The sequence below is a fragment of the Petaurus breviceps genome, unplaced genomic scaffold, assembly GCF_028583685.1.
Source record: "Petaurus breviceps papuanus isolate PSGF00001 unplaced genomic scaffold, PetGlider_PUasm1.0 90865, whole genome shotgun sequence".
In the NCBI taxonomy this organism is placed as follows: Eukaryota; Metazoa; Chordata; class Mammalia; order Diprotodontia; family Petauridae; genus Petaurus; species Petaurus breviceps.
The window spans coordinates 10,264,170-10,277,488 of record NW_027187367.1 but is presented as its reverse complement, the minus strand read 5'-3'; the positions used below and the strand labels follow the sequence as shown (position 1 = coordinate 10,277,488).

General features: G+C 45.9%; 1 protein-coding gene across 1 annotated transcript in view; it reads right to left on the bottom strand.

Annotated features, from left to right (window-relative positions):
• ARMC12 (armadillo repeat containing 12) overlaps window positions 1–13,040 on the bottom strand; it is a 13,196-nt gene extending 156 nt beyond the window's left edge. Inside the window, exons 1-6 of the mRNA XM_069073655.1 lie at window positions 8,597–13,040; window positions 7,890–8,035; window positions 7,382–7,516; window positions 2,528–2,701; window positions 1,780–1,851; window positions 1–333 (exon numbers count right to left, since the gene is read on the bottom strand). The exon at window positions 1–333 is cut by the window's left edge and continues 156 nt beyond it. Of these exons, the coding sequence (XP_068929756.1) occupies window positions 1–333; window positions 1,780–1,851; window positions 2,528–2,701; window positions 7,382–7,516; window positions 7,890–8,035; window positions 8,597–8,738 (1,002 nt within the window). The 5' untranslated portion in view covers window positions 8,739–13,040. The remainder of the gene's footprint in view (window positions 334–1,779; window positions 1,852–2,527; window positions 2,702–7,381; window positions 7,517–7,889; window positions 8,036–8,596) is intronic.
• Window positions 13,041–13,319: the final 279 nt, after the last annotated feature.

Sequence of the window (13,319 nt, the reverse complement as noted above, 5' to 3'; positions counted from 1 at the left end):
GGCATCCCCTTCATTAAAGTAGGAATTGGTTGCATGGCAGGAAGGGGGCCGGCTGCCCAAGTCCTGAGGGCACTGCAGGCTGACAATGACCTTGCAGGCCTGAATCTGCACCTCCTCCTCTGGATGAATGACCAGAGCCAGCAGCCGGTCAGCCAGGCGGGACTCATTTCCAAAGAGTGCTTCATGCAAAGATTGTTCATTATACTGCCAGTTGACTGCTCGGTAATGGGGAGAACTCCGACCCTCACTCAGTCGCTCTGCGAACACTAGCACCTCAAACAGCAGGCTCCCAGGTTGCGTGGACTGAAATAGGTTCAGGAAATTACTATGTACCTAATGGGATGGGGTGGGGTGGTTGGGAAGGAAAGGTTAGAGAGAAGGACAAAGAATTAGTCATATTTCTATAGCCTTTGAATATTTATCAAGGACTTTCCTCATGATAAGGCCCTATGAGGTTAGTAGTGCAGGTATTATAAATCCCCATTTATAGATGAAAAAACTGAGACTCAGAGGGGACTAGTGGCTTTCCTGGAGTCAAACAGCTCCGTAAATGTCAGAGACAGGATCATAATTCAATTCTCCTGACTCCAAGTTGGGCAGTCTTTACATTAGGCCATCTCACTACCAACTCCCTTATTCTTATTCAGGTGGCTCCTCTAAGTCTATCCCATCTCAAGGCAGCTATGTGGTGAAGTGGATTGAGTGCTAGGCTTGAGGTCAGGAAGACCTGCATTCAAATCCAACCTCAGACACTTAACCTCTTACCTGCCTCAGTTTCCTCATCATGGCTAAAATGGAAATGCTTTGCATGACTGCACATGTATAATCTATATCAAATTGCTTACCTCTTTAAGGAGTAGGGAGGAGGATGAATGGAATATATAATATGTAAAATATTATATAATGTTATATATTCTGTGAAGTCATAATTTATAAATAATTTATACAAATAATTTGCATAAAATTATAAAAGATTATATCATATATAAAATATAACTTGAAATGACTTTTTAAAGAATGTTAAAGTTCTTATTTACATGTAATTGGGAAAAATAAAATAAGTCTGCCCCTTCTTCCTTTACTCCACAGAGTTTTAGTTATGGGAGGGATAGCATCGGGGCTATGTCTTCTCCACATCAAACCTCTAAAGTTTTAGGTTTTCAGGAGCAACTCTTTCTAAACAAGACCACTTCTTCCCTCTTCCTCTTCAGGCTGGTTTTAGTGCTATGCATTATGAGGGGAGAGGGATGGACCAGAGGATCTGGTCAACACCCTGAGAATCCACAGTTTGCACCTCCCTCTTTCCCTCTAAATCCCCTGAATACCAAAGTATAGTTGTACACTTAGAAATTTGTTATGAAATTTTAGAAACAGACCTAGAGAAGAAAAATACAGAAGAGATCAGATTGTTTTTAATGTCTTGCATTAGAAATCAGGCACATCAGGGGCAAGAGAAAATCACTATTGAAATTGGATATCCAGTATATTTAAGTAAAAGGCAGTAGGTCAGTTATTCTATTGCTGGCCACACAGGTAGCATGAGGCCATCTCTAGTTGTCCTGATCTATATCTGGCCACTGGACCCAGATGGCTCCCAAGGAGAAAGTGAGGCTGGAGACTTTGCACTGCCCTGACTCACTTAAATCAGTCAATTACAAGTCACGTGATCACGTCCCTGATCATGGTCCTCTCCAAGAACGAAGGACAAACAACAATAAGCCTGCCTCCTTCAACCTCACTCCTTGCCCCCCTCCCGTATGGGAGTGAGAGTAGACTTACCTGACAATTAAGGATGTCATATAATAGGTCGTTTTTCTGGGCCAGATGACTCAGGAGTCGAACTGCTTGGACCTGAAGGGGGAGGGGAGAATATCACCTAGGGCAGCTAGGTGGAGCAGAGGATAGAGCGCTGAACCTGGAGTCAGGAAGCCCTGAGTTCAAATACTGCCTCAGATACTTACTGGCTGTGTGACTCTGGGCAAGCCACTTAACCTCTTCATGCCTCAGTTTCCTCATCTGTAAAATGGGAATAATAATAGCACCTACCTTACAGGGTTGTTGTGAGGATAAAATGAGATATTTGTCAAGTGCTTCGCAAACATTAAAGCACTATATAAATGCTAGCCATTATTATCATAACAGAATCGTTGCTTTAGACCTGGAAAGGACCTCAGAGTCCATCTAATCCACTTCTCTCATTTTACAGATGAGGAAAATGAGGCTCAAAGAGTTTTAAGCGATTTGCCCAAGTTTACAGAGCTAGTGCCAAGACACAAATTTGGACCGAGGTCCTCAACTCCAAAGCCAGTGCTCTGAGAAGGGGAGCTACACTTGAATCTGAGATTTGGGCGTGTGGAGTAGGCAGAGGGAACTGGGGCAAGTGAGATGAGAAGTGATTCAGTTTACTTCTTCGGGAAAGGCCAAAGGGTAGGTGGGGACCGTGTCACAAGTAAGTGCCTGTCTGTGTGTGCTGGGCAGAGGGGCTGACTGATGGAGGCTGATGCCATTGAGTGTGGTTCTCAGGTACCTGGGCCAGGATGCTGTCGGTCTGCAAGATCTCCATGAGGGAAGGCATCACTCGACGGAGCTGTGGGTGAGCAAAATCTGGCAGAGGCAATCCATTGAGTAGTCTCAAGCCTGCAATGTGTAGCTCAGAATCCCACACAGTGGAGATCAGCTCCAAGACTTTGATAGAATGCTCCTGGGGGAGAAAAAGAAAGAGGAGCCTTGACCCTAAGATCTTCCAAATCTTGATGCCCTCAATGCTTTCCCTCCCCAAGTCACCACTTTCCACTCCTCTATCCCAGCCAAGGTGCACCAGTCTCCTCTAAGCTGAGTCTAGTGGGACCAAAATGCCTAGGCTGGGAGGCATTGTTGAGAAAGGTAAGACTAAGGCAAAACAACAGAAACCAGATGAGAGAGGAGCTAAGACCCAAATGGGCAAGCAATTACCCCACTGGGGTCATCATTCCCAAACTCCTAAGGAGGGAGTGAACTTAACATTTACAACATTAAAACATTTTAAAAATGGATATTAAAAAATTTACACATAATTGGAAAATATTTAACAAAATAAATAAAAATATATTTTCAAAAATCAGTCTAAAATTGAGTAGAATAACACAGACCATTTAAATTAATAAAGAGATATTTAATCGGGACAGCTAGGTGGACAGTGAACAGAGCACCATCCCTGGAGTCAGAAGGACCTGAGTTTAAATCCAGCCTCAGACACTTGACACACTTACTAGCTGTGTGACTTTGGGCAAGTCACTTAACCCTAATTGCCCTCAAAAAAAAGGCAAAAAAATTAAAAAGAGATATTTATTCATTGATCACATGCTCAACTGTGGGGGAATATTAAGGGCCATAAGACAGGCCCAGTTTAACTGGGAAAGCAAGAGACCTATACATAAAGCACATCACAGCCCAAGGCAATGTATTCTAAGTGGCAAATGTGAATATAGTCACTGAGTCCCTCAGAGGGATCAGTGAGGGCTGGAGTGGGCAGAGGAGAAGTGAGATTTAGGCTGGTACTTGAAAGAATAAGAGAATCATAGATCTAAGATCAACAAGTCCAACCCCTCATTTTATAGCTAAGAAGCTGGGGCCCAGGGTGGCTAAATGATTTGCCCATGGTCACACAGGTGGTAAGAGGCAAGAGCTGAAGCCCATCTTCTGTCTCCTAAATCTTTCCATTGTATCACATTGCCCCTCTAGTTAGATAAGCAGAGAATAAGAGGTTCACCCCCGTAGGCCACAATCAAATTTTAGATTCAGACTTGTGTGAGATCTCATTGGTAAAGGGAATTTACATTGAGAAAGATGCCCCTACCAATGCAGAAGGGCAGATATTCATCAATTTGGTCTTAGTGAATTGCCTGGGGGCGCTTAGAGATTAAATGACTTGCCCAGGGTCACACATAAACTGTATGTGTCAGAGATGGGACTAGAACTCAGGCCTTCCTGAAAATGAAGTCATCTCTCTAACCATTAGCTCACACTACCACTCCCTACCAAATTAATCTTCCTGAAACCTGTTTTCATCCTGTCACCTGTCTGCTCAAAAACTCAGCAAAATGCTCCAATTCTATCAGGGTAAAGTCTAAATTCATCAGCATGGCATTCAAAGCCCAGGGAAACTTGTACCCTCCTCCATAAAACATTGTTGTTGTTCAGCCATCTCACTCTCTTTGTGGACCCATTTGTCATTTTCTTGGCAAAGATACTGGAGTGAAGAAACTGAGGCCAAAAGGGTGAAGTGACTTGACCAGGATCACTAAAGCTAATAAGTATTGAAGTCAAATTTGAACTCAAGATTAGGCTTATTAATGGAATTTGGAGATGTACATTAAAAGTCATTAGTCTGTGAGAAAGCTCATACTAGATGTAAATTCGACTCATGTTCACTGCTTTAAAGAAATTGTACCTTTTGTCTTTAAATGGGACTGCCTCCCCCATTTCCTATTCTTTCCTCACCCCAACCTCTTAACGCATATGGGGGGGGAGGGGAGGCTCTTAGAAACTGACTTCTACAATTTGGGAGAGTTTTGCCATATATAAATATATATATATGTATGTATACATATAAATACACTTCTTTTAAGCATGGGAGAGAAGACAAAAGGAACTACATTATGAAGTACCCAATACACAAAAGAAATTCACAATTCAATAAGGATGTAGTTAAATTAAAATTTTTTGTCTTTGTCTTTTGTATAACTATAGTCTCTTATTTCATAACGTGCCTTTGCTCCCTAATTGTGTGAAAATACAGAGATATACTCAATACTACTGAAAATGTTTTCATTATACTAATAGATTAAGTTATTTTACACTCTCTTGTCAATTACTGTTAGTAAACTAGTGTAATGGCTTAGGATGGTGGTCATGAGGTCAGTGCAAATTTCATTTCTATTACATTTTTCCATTATGTAAGTTTACTGAAACCTTAAGAAAATATTGGCTTCATTTTAAAAACAAAAAAAGATTAGGCTTCCTGCCTCCAGGCCTGGCGCCATATCCGTTGCCCCACCTATAAAACATTATGTCCCACTAGTTCTTGGTGAAGGCTTTTTGATGCAGGTAGGTGCTGCTATGTGGAGCTCTCATTCAGCCCTCCATCTCCACCAGTGAAGTCACCAGCCCCTATCATGGTTATCTTTATCACCCTCCCTGAACATATACCTCTCTTACACTGTTCTAGAAATCAAAAGGGCTGGGTTCCACTCCTGTCTTTGACACTAACTCCCTGAGTGTCCTTAGCCAAATCAATGGTAACATTTGCCCCAGTTTCCTCACATGTAGAATGAAGGGACTGGAAGAGGGTCCTGAAAGTCTCTTCTAGCTCAGACATTCTGTGACTGTTCGCTCCCCTATTCCTCAAATGTTTCCTTTCCACCCTCTCTGCTTATCCGGGTCTTAACGTCCCTTCAAGCTGTTACCCACAGCCGTGAAGCCTCCCTCGAATGCATTCTTATCTTCTTCTTCTCTGAACTCCCCTACCACACACATCTATACCAATCCATCAACTGGCATTTCAAAAAGAGCATTCTAGCTCCAACCGATCTGCAGAGACCTTGGAATTATTGCAAGGAGTCGTGTAATTCATATGTTTTGATATTTTGGCCTTATTTTAATGTTCAGAAAGTATACCCTGTGACTCAGAATGATATATATGCAAACATACCTTTTGTAGATTGAGTAAATAATATTCAAACATCTGTATGTATGGCACCTAAGTGGCACAGTGGATAGAGTACCTATGCCTGGAGGCAGGAACTTATCTTCCTGAGTTCAAATCTTACTAGCAGTGTGACTCTGGGCAAGTCACTTCACCCTGTTTGTGTCAGTTTCCTCATCTGTAAAATGAGCTGGAGAAGGAAATGGCAAACTACTCCACTACCTTTGCCAAGAAACCCCCAAATGGAGTCATGGAGAGTCAGACACAACTGAACAACAAAAATGCATGGGCATGGGGCGGCCAGGTAGCACATCGAGTAAAAGCACCGGCTCCACTGTCGGGATGACCTGGGGATCAAATCCCAGCTCAGATACTCAGCACCACACCCAGAAACACCTGGCCGTGTAACCTTGAGCAAGTTACTTAACCCCAGTTGCTTAAAAAAAAATGTATGGACATTTTCCCAACATGTGTAAATACTGCTGTGATAAGTAAAATTCAAATTTGAGAGGCAAGGGTGGTACAACGGAAAGGCTTTGTAATCAAGAGGAAATAGATGTTAATCCTGGCTCTGCCACTTACTGGCAAGTTACTTAAACTCCTGAGGTTGGACACTCCATTAACTTCAGTTTCCTCCTCTGTACTAAGCATATTTAACCTCTCTGGGCCTCAGTCTCCTCATCTGTAAAATAAGGGAGTTGGATTTGGTGGTCTCAGTATTGAATCTGTAGTATCTTTTTGCCATTGAGTCTTTCCTCAATTAATGGATACTACTATCATGGGTGGGGCAGCTGGGTGGTTCAGTGGTAGAATGCTAGGCTTGGAGTCAGAAAGTCTTATATCTTCCTGAGTTCAAATTTGACCTCAAGGCACTTACTAGCTGTGGGACCTTGGCTAAGCCACTTACCCCTATTTGCCTCAGCTTCCTCATCTGCAAAATGAGTTAGAGAAGGAAAGGGCAAACACTCTAGTATCTGCCAAGAAAACCCCGGTAGGGTCACCAAGAGCTGGACAGGACTGAAAGGAATGAACTGAACCATCATGAGTATGAGCTATCAAGATTTCTACAGTACTGCAGAAGGCTAAAGGCCACCTATCCAGGGCTTCATATTTATTGTTCTTTGTTTCGTTAGCTTATATCCCATGTCCCTCAAGTGCTCTTAGCAAAAAACAGTGCCTTAGATTTCATCCACCTTTCTCACAATCCCTCACACAATGCTGAGCATACATGCAGGCTGGAAAAACACTTGTTGAGCTGAATTGAATATCCTGGAGATGGGTTAAACATGCTTGACTTAAGCGTGACTCATATGCCTGGTACCACTCCCAGGTCCCCAGTCCTGTTGCCAGTTTACCCTCACCATCCATGCTGCCGTTTGGAGCCCTTACCCAGCCCTCCAATCTCCACCAGCAAAGTCACCTTTCCCATTATGGTGGTCCTTATTCACACTCCCTGAATGTTGCAAGGGTAGACTGACCAGACTTAAGCCCAAGTTCCAGGTTCATTAAGCCTAGGGAGCTGAGTTTTTATTAGGGTTACAAAGCTTTTTACTCTAGGTAAAGGGGTGGACTGCCTGAATATATCTATAGTGCTTATTTAAACAAGCCAGGCATCCAAGAATTCAAGGGATTTAGAGCCTCCCTTGCTTTCCTTATTCTCCCCAAGACTGCCCCTTTATCACTTTCCCCTGGGTTTACCTGGATCTTAAGCCTGAACTTCCTTATACCAGAGAAAGCCTTCAGAGCATTGAGAGCTTGGATTTTGACACTGTTGTCCTTGTCATCGAGCAGGGAGCCCACCAACCTGATGTCCTCAAAGGTGCAGGTAGAGGCCTGTATCATGTCAAAGGTGGGAGGGACATGGAAGGAGGAGGGGAGAAAAGGCCACCCTGGGGCCAGTTCCTCCCATAATAGCCATTCCTTTTCCTAACACAAAGACTAGGGACAAAAAATGAACCCCTGCCCCTGGTCTCCTGGTACTCAAAGGGAAGGGAGGGAAGGAGAGAGGAATTGTTCTTAACCACCACCCCCATCACTTGGTTTCCTGGGATGTGGTCCCAGCTGGCATGAGTCCAATGGCCAGAACTGTAGGAGCCACTCAGGATCCTGGCCCTACCCACTCCCAGACAGCCGGGAGGTGAGAGCTTTCTCCCTCCCTCCTTCTCTCTCCCTCTGCCCATCATCCCCTCCCTGGGCCCCTCCTCACTTCAGCTTCCAACAAGTAGACACACCGGATGATGCTGTGGAGGATCATGCCCTTGCAGTACTCATCCTGTTTGGTTTCCAGTGAGTTCAGGAGCCTTCGGAGCTCTCCAGAATCCTTTCCATGCCGCTCTCGCTCGATGGCCAGACCTAGGCAGTCCCCACCCCACCCCCAATCCCAGGCCTCAGGATGAGTGAGGGAGTGAAGAGTGATCAAGGAAGGGAAAATATACCTGGGATTTGAGCAAGGAGGGGGAATCCCTGGCTTTTCTGGTAGAGGAAACTCCTCTTCAGGGTCTGCCCCAAAGTCTACAGACAACATGAGTGAGGGCTCGGGCAGGGAGGCTCCTGAGCGGTTGCTGATGCCAAATTTAATCCACTCTCCATTGGAAATCTCAGGAAAGCTCAAACTGGGCAGAGGGGGAGGGTGGCACATATGAGGTAGAACCCAGTTTGGAGACCTACCAGGTCATGCTTTGAGATCTTCTGGTTGATTTGGTGTTAGTTGTCGGGGACCCCTGCCCAGTCCTTTCTATGACAACTTGTGCCTAGGGGCCACAGGGCAGGTACCAGTAGAGAAGAGGAGAGGGGATAGAGGGAGAAGATGGGAGCTTGGAGGAGTCACCTTGGTGACCTCCCTTTGTAGGAGTCTCTTGTGTTGGGAGGTTCCCCTTGGGACAGAGCCCTCTCCCAGGAGTCCCAAGAACTCACGGGCAATGCAGACAGGTGAAGATGAGCAGGATGAATGACTGCTCATGCCAGCCTTGATGGCCTTGTAGAGCAGGTAGATGGCTCCTGCCCCTGTGGCCAGGCCCACCATACCCTTTCGGAGTCTAAAGTCCATGAAATCCATGATTGCCAGCTCCCCCTCAGGTGGGGAGCTTGGACCACAGGCACCCCAGGCAGAGGCTTCCGGAATTGGAACCTCCAGTGATATCCAGAACTCAGGGAGTCAAAATCAGAACCTGGAACTCAGGAAACAAAGGGAACTAGGGAAGGGACTCTGTCTCCCCCTCACTGAGTGGGCAAGAAATCTGAGCACAGAGATGAGGGAAACCAGAGGGCTATGACAAAGGGTGGGGAACCACGGGTCTGGGGGAAAGGAGAGGAGCTAGTGGGGTCAGCTAGGATCCAATGGACTAGGCAGAGGAACTCTTAAAGCCACAACACATACTGATTCCCACCTGTATGACCTTGGGCAAATAATTTCCCTTTCCTGGACCTCAGTTTCCTTTTCTGTAAAAAAAGGAATGTGAAGTTGATGATCTCCATCAGGGTCCCTCCCAGGCCCAGGTCCTGGAATCGATTTCTCTTCCTTTTCAGAGTTGATACGGCTTTTGCCTGGTCATTCTTGCTGATCTAGTGCCATTAGAGGGCAGCAGAGTCCCATCGGCTCTCAATTGTCCTTCTTGGCTACTCACACCCAGGAGATCCTCAGACAAGGGGATGACTCAGGAAGGGAGCCCCTGGGGCCACTCCTGGGTTCCTTCAGTTCCAGGCTTTCAGTTTTGTCCTTCCCTTCTCCCCTCCCCAGGCCCCAACGGTGGCCCGGTGGAAGAAAAGGACCTCTCCCAGAGTGTTTAGGAAGGAGAGAGGAGGAGAAGGAAGAATTGGCTCAAGAGCATTGGGTAAAGTTTGATCTGAAGGTCACCAATTTAAACTTGAGCTGGTCTCTCCCATGGGGCAGTGGGAGGGGGAAAACAAGAAGCTCTGAGTATCCCTAACCCACCAGCCATCAGCCTAAAGGGAGGCTGCTGGGGGTGGGGAGGGGAGAGAGTGATCACAGGAGCAGAAGTTTAGGACTGGAAGGGACCTTAGAGGTCATTTAGTCCAACCCTTTCAATTATAGAGGAAGACACTGAGGTCCAAAGGGGTTAAGCATGGCTATGGTTTATATAGGTTTGCAAGAGCGTCTTGGTGACACAGAGGATAGAATGCCAGGCCTGGAGTCAGGAAGACAAGTTCAAATCCAGTCTCAGACACTTAGTAGCTGTGTTATCCTGGGCAAGTCACTTAACCCTGCTTGCCTCAGTTTCCTCATCTGTAAATGAACTGGAAAAGGAAATGACAAACCACTCCAGTATCTATGCCCCCCTCAAAAAAACCCACCCAAAGAGGGGCAAGCAAAGTTGAAGACTCAACAACAATAGGTTTGGAAATACTGTGCATGTTATCCTCACAACAGCACTGTGAGGTAGGTGCTATTATTATCCCCATTTTACAGATGAGAAAAACTGAGGTTAAGTGACTTGCCCAGGGTTACACAATTAAGAAGCATCTGAAATTTGAACTCAGCTCTTCCTAATTCCAGGTCCACCACTCTCCACTACAATACTAAGGTTTAGTGGCTTGCCCAAGGTCAAACTAGTTGTTAGCAGTTGTAAACCAGTGGGATAGATCACACTGACAGGTTGACTCAAGTAAACCCCAATCTTCCAGCAATAGTTCTCACTGCCATCCAGTGAAGAATCAAAAAATCTCCAGGAGAGTTCACTCTGTTACTTCAAGTTCAATCCAACAAGCATTTATTAAGTACTTACTATTGTGTAAGACACTTGTTAAACAGAGATTGTTTTGTTGTTCAGGCATTTCAATAGTGTCTGACTCTTCATGATGCCATTTGGGGTTTTCTTGAGCAGATACTGGAGTGGTTTGCCATTTCCTTCTCCAGCTCATTTGACAGATGAAGAAACTGAGACAAACAGGGGTAAGGGACTTGCCCAGGGTCACACTGCTAGGAAGTGTCTTGAGTCTGGATTTGAACTCCAGGTGATGAGTCTTCCTGACTCCAGGCCTTGGCACTCTATCCAACTGCACCACCTAGCTGTCCGTAGACAGGAGACAGAAAACTAAAAAGAAAAAATCTCCCCTGCCCTCAAGGAACTCTGTGTTCTACCAGGAAGGAACAACATGGGATCATTATAAATTGGCAGGGGACCTTACAGGCCATCTGGTCCAATCCCCTAGTCATTACACAGATGAGAAAACTGAGGCTTAGGGAGAAGTGATCTATCCAAGGTCACACAGCTGGCAAGTGGGATCTGAATACAAGTTCTTCTGTCACAAAGTCTAAAATATATTCCACTGTGCTACTCTGCACAGGCACTCCAAAACAGACACTTGTACATAGATGAGGACTTGATGGAAGGGGCAGTAGCATTAAGGGGATCAAGAAAGGTTCCCCATAGAAGATAGCACCTGAGCTGAGCCTTGAAACAGATTAGAGCATCTAGGGGGCTGAAGTGAAGAGGGAGGGCATTCCAGGCCAGGGGGACAGCCTGTGCAAAGTCATGGAGGGGGGAGATGGACTGCCAAGTTCAGGGAACAGAATGTAGGCCAATTTGGCTGGAACATAGCGTCCATGAAGGGGAATAATATGCAATAAGCCTGTAAAGGTAGCCTGGAGCCAGACTGTGAAGAGTTTTAAAGTCTTATGTGTTACAAGGGAGGCTCAGAGCCTTGGGTGGACAGTAACACACTGTTCCTGAAATTTTCAAAAGCAGTCCAATTCTGTCTCCTCCACCCTACACCCCAATGTCCCAGTAATTCCCACATTCCCACCCACTTCTTCCTCCCCTGCCCCCCACCTCATTTTTTTTCTTTTGGCTAACCACTAAGCAGAGACTCTGGGAAGTAGCCAGTGAGGGAAAAGGGGCAAATGCCTAAGGCATTTATCAGCAATTACCCCCATAAACTCGACTGTTTCCATCCCCTAGGAACCACCAGAGTAGAAGGAAGGATTTTTTTTTTTAATCTACAAGCTCTTCAGCATATTCTTATGGGATATCTTTTCCCCTTCATCTTCATTTTAACCAAACTTCATTGCTATAATAGATGCATTTAATTAATATAATTAAATCAGCTTTCTCCATGACAGCCTGGTGAGGTAGGAAGCCAGTATTATTATCCCCATTTTACAGAGGAAGAAACTGACACCCAGGCAGGTGAAGTAATTTAGGCAAAATCAGACAGCTAGTATCTCTCACACACACACAGAGGTTAATAAATACTTGCTGACAGATTGAATTGGAAGCAACATTTGAACCCAGGTTCTCTAACCCCAAATCCCCCATTCTTTTCAGTATACCACTGTTGTATAAAGTTGGAATTTGTTGTGCGGTGGGAGTCCTCCTCCCCCTTCAGGAATGGCCCTGACTAGAAGACTTTACAGAATTCAGCTTCCACAAGGCTCTTGGGAGCCTTCTCTTCTCTGAACCTACCTATTTTTACTGGGTCATGTCCATGCCTCTGCTCAGAGCCTCATATACATTTAACATTGGGGGGAGCTCAGAAGAACCCTTGAACTGTTAAGATTCTAAGGGCAACTCGAAAAGTAACCACTCAGCTCCTCCAAGTTAGGCTCCCATAAAGCCTAACTGGATCTCTTTTCTTTTGAACGAAACAGCCCCACCAGATTATATCTCTTTTTGTCTATGACATCCTTTTCTGTATTTCTTATTCCTTAACTCAAATCCAATCTCCAAGCCCCATATTTTCATAACTATCTCTGGCAGCTGGCTGTTCAGTTCTGTTAATCAATGAATCGACAGATTTTGACAGATGGCAAAGCACTGTGCTAGGTATTATGGCCACTGAAATCTAGGGAGCATAAGCACACTGGGGCCAGAGTAGAATAAAGTCGGGGAGAATTAACCAAGTTATTGGTTGTGGTAGTGGAGTCAGAAGACTCGAGTTGCAATCCACCACCAAAGCTTACGACCACCCTGTCAATCTTTGAAAGCTGCTTAATTCTGCTAAAAACTCAGTTTCATCTGTGGAATGGGTATAATGATATACTCTGTTTCAGACTTAGATATCAAATGATCAGAGGTTCAAAGCTGAAAGGGACCTTGGACAGTCATCTAGTTTAACCCCCTCCTTTCACAGACGAGGAAACTGAGACTTGCCCAAGGTCAAGGGTAATTAAGCAGCAGAGCCAGATTACCAGCTGGCACATGCCTTTCAACTCAACAACCTCCTTTCCCAGGGAACCCAAGCTTTGGGGCCGGCCCTCTAGCTTTTTCTCCTTCTAGAGGAAGGAGGAGGCAGGATGGGGAAACCGGGAGGCGGCAGCTCTGGACTTCGAGCCGCAGGGGATGGGGGAGTGAGCGCAGAGGTGGGGGTAGGAGCCTCCAGCGAGAGCGGAGGGTGTGGTGTGGAGTGTGCAGACGGGGCGGGGGTTGGGGGCGGCCTTGGAGGGGCATCTCCCGCCTTCCCCTCCCAGCCCCGGGTGGCCGCGGCCCCCCTGCCCCCTCCATCTCTCAGTCGCCGCCACCCCCAGTCTATGTCTACCTCCGCCTCCGCGCCCCCTCCTCCCTCCAGCGCTGTATCCGGCGACGGGCACAGGATGTTCTGTCTCTCCCCCCCCGCCCCCCCCCCCCCCCCGCCCCCGCTCTCACACTTTCTCTTTCGTCCCCTCCGCCTTCCCCCCTTC